The sequence below is a fragment of the Culex quinquefasciatus genome, chromosome 1 (assembly GCF_015732765.1).
Source record: "Culex quinquefasciatus strain JHB chromosome 1, VPISU_Cqui_1.0_pri_paternal, whole genome shotgun sequence".
In the NCBI taxonomy this organism is placed as follows: domain Eukaryota; kingdom Metazoa; phylum Arthropoda; class Insecta; order Diptera; family Culicidae; genus Culex; species Culex quinquefasciatus.
Window position 1 is genome coordinate 101543062 of NC_051861.1, and position 14187 is coordinate 101557248.

At 37.5% G+C, this 14187-nt stretch overlaps 1 protein-coding gene across 11 annotated transcripts in view; it reads left to right on the plus strand.

Moving 5' to 3' along the window:
• LOC6042684 (longitudinals lacking protein, isoforms A/B/D/L) overlaps window positions 1-14187 on the plus strand; it is a 345300-nt gene that overhangs the window by 178693 nt on the left and 152420 nt on the right. For 10 of the 11 annotated variants that reach the window (XM_038260749.1, XM_038260766.1, XM_038260770.1 and 7 more), the window contains exon 3: window positions 13219-13379. In XM_038260749.1, coding sequence (XP_038116677.1) covers window positions 13239-13379 — 141 coding nt within the window. In that variant the 5' untranslated portion in view covers window positions 13219-13238. The remainder of the gene's footprint in view (window positions 1-13218; window positions 13380-14187) is intronic. The other variant, XM_038260745.1, reaches the window with a different exon arrangement.

Here is a 14187-nt window from a genome sequence, read left to right on the forward strand (position 1 = left end):
ATTGCTTTCTTAAAAATGTTAAGTTTTGGCATCAGGGGTGACATTTGATCTGAGGGGTGAGATTGAGTCATACAAAAATGCTGAAATTTGTATGATCCAATCTCACCCCTCAGACCTAACGTCACCCTGATGATGGTTTCTCAGAATGCAAAAGATTGGCGATTTGAAGTCATATCACGGTATAGCGGAAGCAAAATGTTATAAATCGAGATGACCCATGGGAGATTTATACGTAGAAATTGTGCTTCACCATCCTGATTCTATCGGCGAAAATTGCGTTAAAAAAATTGTTTTTTTTTTCATATAAGGTACCATAAGAAGGAGGAGCCTGGTGGTATTTTTTTAAATAATTTGTTATTATGCCTTGTAATATGTCGTGTTTCAAATTGCTTTGCATTTCTTTTTTATTTTCAGCACAAACTTTTGAAAGAAGTATTTTTTACTAAAACAAAAATTGTTTAGTACCGGCGTCTCCATTTGCATGAAAATGTTAAAAAAAAAACAATTTTCTGTAAAAGGCCGTTTTTACCGATATAATATTTTGAATCGTACATATTCTTAATCAGGAAGGTGAAACAAAACTTTCTACGCATAAATCTCTCATAGGTCCTTTATGACTGATACGCTTGATTTTAAAATTATGAAAATTCTTCACTGAGACTGGAATCGGTTTTTTTTTTCGAAAACCAATTTGAAAGGCTCATCAATGGAAAAAAGGTGTAAAGGGTTATGTTACAGACATGACCAGCATGACAAAGAAAGTTTTTGGATGATAAACAAGTTTATTTATGAATAAATTTATGAAAAAATAACTGAATTGTTGTCAACTCTGCCGAAATGTCAATTTGCATGGTCAGTTTCTACCCATAACTTGTATAGTTCGATATGTTCCCACTTTTTTTTGCAGAAGATTCGTTTTTTAAAAGTAAGTTTTACATCTTCCCTTTCAAAATTATCCAACAAATGTGAAAAATAGGTATTTCCAAAAAAGAACTGGCTATTAAATAATGTTGTCCATTTGTTTTAAGGTATTGAGAATACATTTTAGAATTTTTTTATCGAATATAAATATTTAAAAAAATGGTACCAAAAAATCGGAAAAATAAAACATAATAAATCGGAAATTTCATGGAAATTTCCAAACTTATTCCTCGTTTCGTTTTTAAATTGGACCAAAAAAGCCAACTTTTACACCTAAATTTACAAGCTCGAGAAAAAGGGGAAATTTGTATGGAAATTCCGTATTTTTCTTTAGTTGAGAGCTTAGGTGTTAAAGCTTAAGCATGACAGATGTTTCTAATTCGGTCAAGTTATAATTTTTTGAAAAAAATGCTAAGTTTTTTTGTGATAAGCTTCGAAAACACACTCGAATTTATTTCAAGAAATCATATTTAGATGTATAATTAAATTAACATGGATTATTTGGCATATTGCCTTCTAACAAGCAAAAACCTTTGTCAAATATTATCGTCCCTTTGTGAATATATATCTACAATTTTTTAAAATCACGACATTCAAAAAGAAGAAAAAATAAGTGCTTTCAAAAAATCCAATGCTTTTTAAAAATTCAAAATTGGTTAAAATATGGACTTTTGGCAATTTTTTAGATCGAAGCCTGTCTAGAGGCGTGGTTGGATTCTGAAGGGTTAAAACAGGGTGGCCACTCAAGTCGGGAAAAAGTCGGGAATTCGCCAAAATCCGCAAAAAATGGGATAAAGTCGGGATTTTACAATTTTTTGTCAAAAAGTCGGGAATAGTCGGGAATCCCAGGCATACTTCACATATTTTTTTAGCAACTTACTTTAAATTTTAGGTCCCTTCACTTTTTTACCTATTAAAGGCTATTTAAGACATTACATAAAAATTGCATACAAATAATTAAATTGGGTGATTAAGATGGCTAGCATTTGACACAGATTTTCTTTAAAAAAAAAATTATCAGCCAAAAGATTTTTATTTATTTTTTTTTTGACTTAGTTTATCATAAAAACAAAATCTAACTTTAAACAACAACAAAGTTAATGAAAAACGTTTATGAAAATAAAGCTTAATTTCAACGATTACGGTTGTGTTTCATCTTGTAACATTGCTTGAATATTAAGAAGCAATTCCAATTTGAGTTGAGCAGTAGTTGACTGTGTTAAATATTTTTCAATTGCAAATTTTAAACTGAATTTATATAGGCCATTTTAAATAATTTGTCCATTTGTTTAATTTCCTCAACCTTTTTTGTGAGTATGGGTCAATAACTAATAGTAAATAACTTTAAATAAAACTATTCAGCTATCGGAAAGCTTAAAAAACGAATAAAATCCATACATTTTTGTTTGTAATTAAAAATAATAAATACTTTTAGAAAACATGCAAAGTATTGAAAAATTATTAAATTCTTGACATGTTGGTTTAATTTATTACAAATATGTTTGAAGGATTTGTCTCTTCAACCAACGCTTAACGCTTAAATCAAAATATTAAAATTTACAAAATAGAAAGATATTTTCAAGTACTTTAAAAGTATAATAACTGTAAAGCGCTCTCCGATAAAAAATAAATGAATTATAAAACATTAAAAATTTAGCCATCTTTAATTTACTGCCATTTTTTTTTTTTCATTTCCAGCTAAAACCAAGTATCAACATTTTTATGTTTGGCAATTTTAAAAATAATCGTTAAAATATTATTGTCAAGCTTTTGGTTTTTTCCATACCCTGGTTCTTTGTATTCTCTATGTTTCATTTTTGAAGTATTTTTTAGGAATTTTCTTTTCTTATTTTTACTAGATTATTCAATATTTTTTTTCAAATTTATGTCGAAATTTTGTTCGATGGTTGAATTGACATTTTTTAAAAAGAGGTCTAGTTTTTAAAGCATCTTTTAGATAAGAAATCGCTATTGATCAGTAGTGCGGTGCCTGTGGGGACGCGCAGTCCTGCTTTTTCGTGTTATTTTCGTCTCTTTTGTGTCACTATTTGTGTACATGGGGTGATTGGATTTCTTCTTCTTCTTTTTTTTCATTTTTTTAGTTCGCACGTTCGTTGGCCGATGAATTTTATTTTTGTTCTCTTAGTTTTCGATAGAAACGATCCGATTTTTGTTTTTTGAGATAAGCAAGTCGTATTGCTGGATTAAGTCCTTTCCATATCATCGAGGATCGGAAGGCACGTCGACGAATATGTTTTAAGGCTTATGATATAAAATAATTTTAATGAATGAAGCCCTTCCTACATCACCGTTGATCGGAAGGCACGCCGACGGAGAATTTCTGGAGAATCGCGGTCGAATTAATACTATATTTAAATCCCTAGATAGGTATCTTTCCGCAGCTGGCTGCCTAAGATTTTTAAAATTTCAACCGATAAACAAATTGCTCATGGTCGCATCACCTACCACAGTGAATCCTGACCTCATACCCATCTTACTAACCCCTCAAAACTCATGTGATATTTTGTCGGAGACGCAGCTGATTTAGCGGTCCCATCACTCAAGTATCGGCTAACATTCCCATCCACTTCCCCATGTCTTACCTCTGGTCGTGGCCGGCGTCCGTATTGATCAGCACGATAGGGACCTTTGAAAATTGCGAAGGGGTGATGATTGGTTCCTACTTTTCATCTGTGGTCCACGGAGCAATGTTTGGGGATCTTGGTCAATAACGAAGTAGCAGCTACGGGTAGACACCAATGCTATGCTATGCATCTTTTAGATAAGAAATCGCTATTATTTGAGGTTTTGGATAATTCAGGAAGAAGTTGGAAATTTGAAAATGGGATTTAAGTGATCACCCTGGTTAAAGTTTGTTGATCCCTCTCCCCTTAAATTTTTCTCAAATGATTAGGGAGCAAGACACATAATTTTTCCATAAATCGACATTTTCTATTAACAAGCGTCGTTTGTAAACTGTTCCGAATATATCTAAGAATGCCTGTTTTTATTTATTATTATAACGGAATAAAGATGAACGAATAAAAACAAAATCTGCCAAAGATCGGAAAAACTTCAAAATTGATAGGAATAAATATTTTTCAGGCCTCCAAGAAATTTCCAGAAACTTCAAAGAAACTTTCCCATTTCCTGGGAACCCCAAAACCCGGAAAAAAATGACTGAAAATAATTTTTTTTTTTTTTCATAATTTTCAGTTAATAACTACCACAAAATATTTTTATTTCTTTTTTTTTTGATCTGTTGTTCCAACATTTAAAATTTGCTAAACGTCCAATAGTGACCTATTTGAAATAAAATAAAAAAAAACTTACACCAAATTTACTATTTTTCAAGAGTGTGTTGTGTGAAAGACTCCTTTTTTCGACCCCTCAAAATTCGGAAATTTAAAATCAGCGATTTCCTTCTTTTTTCCTTTTTATTTATTTTGCCCACCTTTTCTCCCACTGTCCCCTAATGATGATGATGACTACTTGACCACACACCGTGTGTGCGCTTGCTGGCCCTTGGTTCCTGGTTTGCTATCGACACAGCATCGCGAGCGCGCCATCATCGACGGACGGACGGAGAGCAAACCGTGGTGGTGCAACACTCTTGCAATAGTGCAGCCTCCTTCTAAAAACTTTGTTTTTTTTTGTTGCGTCTGCCCCGAACTGGCCTCTTCTTGGTCCTCCACTCGCGCGGTTGATTGTGGTGTGATAGTGGATTTCAGAGATGAAAAAGTCGATTGCATTTTATTTGTTTCAAAAATAATTCTGCTTAAAAAACGTGAAATTTGACTTATTGTCGACGTTCACATGCATGTTTGGATTTGCTTTCGCGTCTTCTTTGCGCGAACGTTCGTTCGTTCGTTTTCGTTTCTGCTTTGTGTCGCTGTTCGTACGCAAGGGGAAAAACCACATTCAGTTCGGCTTTTCGCGTCTGCTTTGTGTCGTCGTTCGCACTGGGCAGAATCGGTCGCGTTCGCGCTCCATTTTTGTTTTGTTTCGTTTTTTTTTTTTTTTTTTCAAATAAATTTTCCACCACTGCCAAATCCTAGCGGCTCAAACGGAGAGCTGCTGCGGGGAGGTGGGGAGGGAAAAAGCATCCCGCTGCAAAAAAGCGCAAACACTGCCGGGGCGGCTAATCCGATCGAGATCGATATGCCACGATTGGAACGTGCGAGCACGAGTGAGAAGTGTGTGGGACGCGACCAGCAGCACATCCCCTTCACCGGAGTCGTCTACTGGATTCCGAAGGCTTGCGTGTGCCTCGCGGGTTTCGCGGGCTTTCGGGTCGAGTCGGGGGAACTAATTTATATGCATTATAATGTGAAAATCTACATTTTTAATTCGATAATGAATTGAAGCACAACACGGGTTTGATTTTTGCGGTGGCTGCGCGGTGGCGGCGGCACCAGTTTTCGTGAACAATATTGGAATTCAATTATAGAAAGTGGAATGTGTGAATTGGAAATGGAGGAGGGGTAATTGGAGGGAGGTGAGGAAATTTGTACCTGATGTTTGCTGTCAACTGTAACAAAATCAGGAAGGAACTAGTTGTTTTTTGTAAAACTCGAAATCGTTTTTATCGTAACTCTGAAACAATTTTGTTAAATTTAATGATTTTCAATACCAAGCATTAGGATCGGAAACTGGATCGAATGGAACAAATCTGGACAAAATTCGTTCAGCCAAGGTCGATAAAATCAAATTCCATATTCTGGCTCAATTTCAGAAATTCCTGAAAAATGTTTTCCAACATTATTTCGCCGTTTCTTCACTCGCATACCTAACCGTCACCTTTCATTTGGCTTAATCCGTGTCTTACCGGGAAAAAGCGTGATGAGCCCCCCCGTTCAGCTCACCAAATCCCAAGAGCCCAGCGAGTACATCTGGTGCGGCCCCTTCTCCGTTGCGCGCGCCCATTGGCCGAGGGGTTTCATGTTCATGCCATTAGCCCGAAGCCCGGCTTGAGCATGCGTTAATTAAGGAAATTAGTAACCCACGCCTGATTTATGAATTAACACGATTACGTGGCGCGCGGACCCTTATCGCTTCGGGTTCTTCGGCATTCTTCGCTTTTCCCCCTTTTTTCGAAAGTGACCGCCAACTGTCAGTGGGGGTGGCGTTGGGCTGAGCTGTCAAAAAAAAACGCGCTGATTGCGTCAAGCGACATTTTGTGAACATGACAGTTTGGAGCAATTGTTACCAAGATGGCGTCCAACGTCACCTCCGGTGACAGTGACCGCAAGCCAGCTTTAAATCATTTCCCGCTCCCGATTGCTGCACCAAGAGGACGAAGAAGTACCCGAGTCGGGTATTGCACACGAGAACAAGTCCGGGAGCAAAGCCCGGTGCACGGTGCCGAGTGCAGTTTACCTGACAGCGAACATGCAGTCCGGTGACACATGTGTGGTGCCGGAGCATGGTCGCGACGCGACAACAACAACAACATAACCTCACTTGCGAGTGGTTGCGGCTGTGCCATCTTGCTGCATGACAGTTTGTTTGTTGTTGTTTACGTTACGCACAATCAAATTTTATCGAATTTGGGTTCAATCTGCGAATTTTTGACAGCTGCACAGAACGCATTTGTTATTGTTTACATTATCGAAACGTCAAACCGCTACGCGCGACAAGATCGCACAACGCTGTCAAATTCCTCTTGCTTCTTCGGCGGAGCCTATCCAAGGAGCCCGTTATTGTTTCGTTAGCGGGCTTAATTCCAGTGACAAGTTGTTGTTGTTGCGGCGAGGAAAAAATGGCGGGGTTTTATTGGCTGATTGCGCGCGCGCGCGCGCTTTGCCATTATTCTGTCATAGCGAAAAATGACAGCTCGCGAGAGATGTCGATGTTGCTGGTTGTCGGAGCGATGTCGTGTGGGCTTCTGCGAACAGGTCGTGGAAGGTTGGGTTCTTTCGGTGTTGGAAGCAATAGATTTGATCGAGCTTTAATTAACTGATTTTGAGGTTAGGTTATACTCCATGGTTTCTCTGGAAAAAAGTGTCATTAATAACAATTTGATAATAATAAGTTGCATTCTTTCTCACACAACCTTACATCCTCCTAACCCCTTAACGAGTAACGTACCACATTCCCGTACCCAGATAAATAAAATAATTAATGAAGCTAAAAAATGCACTTAATTTATATTAACTCTCACCGATTCGGATCCATTTCCCGGCCTAAGCCACCTCCAATCCAATTCCCATGCAATTCTCACTTGGACCGTTTGAGACCCCTTCGGGGGGTCCAGTTTCTCCGGTTGACCACTCTGGCGGCGTCCCAACCAAGACTAGCGAGATGGTGCACGGCCGATTAAATTAGAGAACCATTATTCATCCTGCGGAACCTGTGGAACTCCTGCAACGTGAGTTTGGCGCATAGATCACAGCGCGCGCGCACACTCGTTGGACCCCATGTTTCGTTCGGAAAAATGCGCTACCGGCGACAATTAAAGTGTGAGCTTATTTATTTCACGCGGAACGCGGAACTGCCACAGACTCCAAAGCTCCTAAGTGAATTTGAACTTGCGGCCGCCGCGCCGTTTATTCAAAGAAGGCGAGCAATACCGGACGCGGGTCGTAAAGGCAAACCTTAGGGAAACCGGAGAGGTCCGGGAAACTATCACGCGCGAAAGTGTGCCTTTTATGACATCTTGCGAGGTTTGCGAGTGATTTCTAGTGTGTCCACCCCCTTCTTGCAGAAAGGTTTGAGTGATGGGTCATAAACGTCAGAAAAGTGTCTCAAACGGGGTTTGGTGTTGGGCAATTTTTCAAACGCAGCAAATCATATTCGAAGAGGTGCCTATTGGCCAGCTTTTGCCTTGAAAACTAAAAAAAAATCATTTAATACTCTAAGATGCAAGCACGCCTTTAGACGGCCTTCAATCTTAAAGTTCTCCAACAAATTATTAATCTTCAAAAAGCTAAAATCTGTTTTATTATCTTAAGTTTGTAGATTTTATTTCATACACCCAAAGTTAAAGAACGAGGGGATAGTCCTCCCGAAAAGAAACGTGAGGAAAGTACTATTGTGCGAGAGTATAGACCTCTCGCGTGTTCATTCGTTCATTGAAACAGTTCATCCTATTGAGTGGCTTATATGGACAAATGATCGCCACTTTGTCACCGAACCGCGGTGGCCCATACGGCAAAGGCACGGGTCAATACGCCGAAGGTCTTGGGTTCGAGTCTCGGCACCGGTACTTTTTTTTTTGATAGATGAACTTTTGTGGGAAATGAACCCATGAGTAAAGTACCCCTGTTAATTTCGGGATTTATCCTCTCCGTCTGAACACAGAACCATTTTACTACCGGACCGGGCTCTTTATCCTCTCGTATGCCGATTCCCAGTTCTGGGTGTAGGCCAATAACATTTTATGTTATTTATAACAAGATTTGTTATTCGTCGTCATGATTTTTTTGTTATTGGATTGTTATTCTAATAACAGACTAATGACATTCTGATTTATTCTTCGAATAAATCTTTGTTATTCTTTTTTGTTATTTTAACAACTAATCCGATCATCCCAATAACAGTTGAAAGTATTCTTCCATAACAAAAAATGTTATTCCAAAGTTGTGTTGGCTTCCAACCAATATCAGACCAATAACAAATTTTGTTATGAGCATGAGCATGAGCATGAGCATGGTTGACTGCCAATGAGCTGCTACTCCGTTATTGACAGATCAGCTGAAGTTAAACAATGAATCAAAAATGATCAGTGGGAGCCAACCATCCGTTCACTGTTTAACCCCTGAAGACCCCGACTTTATTAGTCAATACCGGCGCCCTCCCAAGAAGCCTGCAGTTCAACAAAAGGAGGAATGTTAGTCCGATAGTTGAAGTTGCAGACTCATCAAGCACATAGTTTTTCGCTATATACTTGTTGATACCGCTTGAGACCGTTGAATCCACAGCATCTCCTTCAAGCATCACGTGATTATTTTTTTGGGTTAGTAGGATAAGGTATTGGCTTTTCGATGCCTCCCGAGCTACGATGCTATGGGGAGGACTTTCATAACAAACCCGTCGGCGAGCCTTCCGAGCAACGATGCTATGGGAAGGTCTTTCTAATTAGCACACCAAAACACTCGCGCACAGGTATTTAAATACTGAATAAATGTAATTTTTCATCACGATTACCCAGACGACATTGATGATATAGGAAGGACTTTTTTACAGTCATTTACAGTAATACTTAAACTTATTTTAATGCAACAATTCACACGACGTCGTGCCTCCCGATCAACGATGATGTAGGAAGGACTTGAGCAAACCAATCAGGATGAAACACGAAATAAAATTCTTTTCTTTTCACACACAATGCCACATAATTGACCGCGCGTCACCACCCAACAAATTGAACTGATTTTTTCTGCTTGTGGGCAAGCCAACCAGGATGAAACACGAAATAAAATTCTCTTCTTTTCACACACGCGTCACCACCCAACAAATTGAACTCACCAATAACAAATTTTGTTATGATAACATAAACTGTTATTAAACCCTTATTCAAAAATAGATTTTTCAAGAAAATTCCAAATTGAAGCTTCATTGAGGTAAATTTACATCATACAAGAGGTAATATTCAACCTTCCGCAATTACATCTTCCAAATTTACACAATTTTATACTACTTTTATCTTTTTAAATTTACACTTAACCACATTTACAGATATTTTGATTGCGTTTTCTATTTATTTTTAAATATTTTGCTACTCTTTTCATTGATTTTTGACGAATCTGAACGAACCAAAGAGCCTTACATCTGAAACAGATTTTTCTCTAATTTCTTGAAATATTTTACAAAAGATATGCAAAAATGCGAAGCATGATTTTGAGATATGATGTTTTGAACTTAAAATCCAGCAATATCTAGGCTTAGTTAAATTTCACGATTTCGCGGACAGCGTGAAATCCGTGAAATTTTGCTTTTTCCGTGAAATCCCGTGAAATTTTATGTTTGTGTGAAACTGTAACGATTTTTCTCAAAATGACGTATCAAACTTGAATAGGAATAAACATAATCTTATGAGTTACTGTAGAATTAAGTGAGTGAATACCCCTGTTTAATTACTAACATAGGGTTAGTGATTTTTGTCGATTTCTTGGACGGCGTGAAAATCATGAAATTTATCAATTTTCTCAAATCATGTTGTTTTTTTTCAAAATAACAGCAAAATAAATATTTAATCCATACAGACTATTACAAAAAAATATTAGTTTTCAATTGAAAAGCTTGATATGAACCATTTGAAGAATTGTTCAGATTTTTCAGTTTTTTTAAGAAACTAACTAAGTTTAGTAAAATTTTCATTCGCTGTAATGACAATTTTAATGCTATTTTATTTGAAAGATATAGTTTCAATAGTTTGTTTTATTCAGAATAAAATTAAGTTTTGAAATCAACTTTTAAAAACATTTTTTTTCTAGGTCTTGTTTAATGTTAAAAATATTTTATTATTTGGGTGGATGATTCCTGTGGAAGTTTAAAAAACACTACTTTTTTGTTTTTGTTTTCATTTTGAATAAATATTTTGAATTCTTTACAAATCAATTTATTTTTGCCTTTTGATTTATAATTTAAATTTTGTAAAGGGAGATGAAAACCTTTTAAAAAAATGTCAATGTGATAAATGTCACAAAAAATTCAAAAAAAAATCACTCATTTTTGCTGAACAAGTTTTAAATCTTGCTTTGATATTAAATTAAATAAAATGAAGCAAATCAGCGAAAACTTTAAAAGTCGAAAATTAAAAAAAAGCAGTTCAATAAATGAGAATACGCTGCCCAACATTTTACTTCAAAACATATATATATGTATAGAGCCCATCCATAAAACGGCTGGAATCTTTTTTGAAAATTAGGAGATGTTTTTGTGTTAGGTTCAAATTAATGAAAGATTTTGTTTTGTTTTATGAAGAATTATATTTAATGAAGCATGAAAAGTAGTTTCTGTGATTTAATCATAAGATTTTCAGAGTTATTTTAACATTTTTCAAGTTCCGCGAAATTTGAGTAAAATTTGGTGTTTTGAAATTGAGATTCCCGTGAAATTTCTAATTTGGGAACGTGCAAAATCACTAAGCCTAGTATTAACATTACAAATAAAGTTTGATTTGAACATGAAATACGTTTTCTTTTAATTTTTTATGTTTGGAAATTAAAATTGAGCATGGAAATAAGGGTGATCCATTTGTGATTTTGTAGAAAAAAAAGTCGATTTTGTGGGGTTCTCTGCAGGAAATTATCATTTTTATCCCAAAAATGGCCATTTTGTTCACCAAAAAATACAAATATTTGTTGAAGTGAAATTTGGCGTTGATCTCTCTCTTCGAGGTACGAAAAAAAATCTCAAAAAAATCGATCAAGACTAACATTTGCAATAGAACAATAAATATTACGAAGCCCTTTTGAACTGTTATTCTTGATTAAAAAAATTAATATTTTTTTTCGAGATGATCGGAAAATTTGAACATTAGTTGCTGAGATTTTGGCGTAAGATACTGGGAGGCTGGTTATACCTTTTAGACGCTAATTTTGCCATATTTCCAAAACAGTGCACTTTATTAAAGTTCCTGTAAATTTCTTTTAGTTTGCAAAATCAATCTCTCCCCTTACTTATCCCGAATAAGCCGCAGGTAATCCGCTTCTCTCACACTTACGTTTACATACAAGATCCTCTGTAATTACTCTTTGCTCTAAAAAAACTGTTATTACAAAAGTTGACTTGGACCTTACCAAAAAGAACCTACAAAAAATAATTTATTGAAAAAAATCTCAAAGAATTGCTCACAATAAAAAATTTCGAAGAATAATTCTGTGTAATATAAAAGAAAATTTTACAATCTATTCCTCTAATGAACCAAAGAAACTAGCGGTTCCCCCACAAATTCCAACACCTTTATCGACGATTGCCAATAACTTCCAATCAACTCAGGAAACCTAAAAATCATTTGCATGTCTGCTGGGCTTGCATTCTGCACTGACAAAACTTATTACCCAATCGCCGCACCCGGCAGTGCGTGACACAATTCCGCACTTAATTTAATTTAGCTTAATTTCTCTTGGGGTCCCGCACCCGATTCCCTTCTCCTTAGGGTCTTTTCTGCGCACCCCCCGATAATGCTTGTTTATATATGCTAGAGAATGGGTGCTAAATGCAGAGCAGTGCCCGAACAAGACACGAACCCGGCCTGCGCGCATATTTTATGGGTTCCATTTGCGAAATAAATGCACTTTAAATTGTAGGCTCCCTCTTACACTGCTGAGGCTAGACTCTTGCGACCATTGCACACATTCACCGCATTCCAATAGCCGACCATTGCAGGGATCACTGACCAGCAGCTGCTGGCAACACTGGACCACGCAAATCTGCTTTGTTCGTAATTAACCCTCTGCTGGGTAGTTTTGCTTGCTTTTTACGTCAAAAGTGAACAACTTTTGTGTTTTTTTCAATTTTTGAACTTTGTTAGTATCTAAAAATTACCAAAAAAATCAGGGGGTGTAATTTTTTGCGAAAGGCTCAAGGGTTAATTCAACCGCTGCCAGAGGGGTCCTCATTAGGGTCACAAGCGCACGTTTTGCGGTCCAAATCCCGGTAAAGTCGACCACTTAGTGGAAAAAGTGTTGCAGAGCCTGCGTGCCAATAGAGGCTTTTGAGGTTAGATTTATTTCCTGGTTTGTCGGTCCAGTCTAGGACCAAAAGCTCTTAATCGCACTCGGTGTTGATTTCAGAGAGGAATTCCTCCTTCATGACTCGTCGCCGCGTCAGACTTTCCCACATCAAATTAACGACACTTGGCAGGAAATTAATTTCATTAAGTGTGTACTTTCACTGCGCGCAGGGAAAATAAAATCAACACGAGATCTCATCTAGGCGGCGTGTCCAAGTCTGGCCAAAGTCATATTTCTTCAACGAATCTCGCACATGTCGACACACTTGGGGTCTGTAGACTCTAATGTGCTAAATATCAAAATCGTGAAAATATCTCCTTAAAAGGTGATCACAATCAGCGCACGTCTGTCCGGCTTGGGAGTCGCTCTGAAAGGAGCTGAGACTTCACGGGAATGCTAGAAGCTCATTAGTGTGGGGAAAGGTAGGGTAGAAAAAAAATCTTGGTTTGTCGTTACAGCGTTATTTATTAAAGTTTTAGCTGTCCTGGAAATTTAAGGGGTTTCCAGATCTTCAAACATTCCGGTTCAGATATATTACAATATGTTCTTCCAAACACTAATCAATTATGTATTCCCGTACTGATCGGACATTTCCTCGTCCTCTCTTTCATTCCAGCAGCGTAAGCTGTCACCGACATGGGCAGTGAGCATTACTGCTTGAGGTGGAACAATCATCAATCCAACCTGTTAGGGGTGTTTAGCCAGTTGCTGCAGGACGAGAGTCTGGTGGACGTCACGCTCGCTTGCTCAGAGGGCGCCTCCATCCGAGCCCACAAGGTAAGATTTTTTCAAATCCTAAATTTTTGAAAATAATTGACAACCCCACCCCGTCCGGGGGACCTCCCCGGATGAAAAATGTGACCGCCGAACCCCCATCTCAGGAGGAGGAAGAAGGAGGACGAAGGTGTGTAATCACTTCATTAAACGCCTCTGTTTGACCACCGGCAATGCCAATTCCCTACCAGGGGCTGCTTGTCGCATGTCGCATGTGTCCGCGCACACTCTTCGGACGCATCTGCCGAGGTCCAAGGCAGGTTGGTCATTAAAGGGGACCTCCCCTGTGTGGTTTGCAAGGCGAACGAAAGGAATCGAGAGAAATGAAAAAAAAAAGAATCGAGCGAAAAATGTCACCACCGAGTGAGGTGCGATTTTTACTCAATTATACGGTTATGGATTGCGGTTTCGGAATTCAGGGAAAGGGGGAGGTGGGGAATGGCATTTGCTCTTTACAAAACTGTTTGTTCTTGGTTGATAACGAAGCTTTTTGAATAAGAAATAAATATTAGATATCGTTGTTTGAGGTTTTGTTTCCAAAAAGCAGATTTTAACCAAATTTTTACATTTTTTTTTGTCTCTTTGTAAAATTTCAGAATTTGATTTTATATTCTTTCAATTTCAGTATTTTTGATAAATGATTTGAAAAGATAATTTTTTACAAAATCCTTAAATTTATTGACAGTAGTTTGGCCATTTTCAGTCAAATATTCATTTAACCCTCTACAACCCAACCTCGCCTTTAGACTAGCTTCAATCTAAAAAACTAACTTAATCCACCTATGTGGTTGGAGCCTTCCTCACAACAATG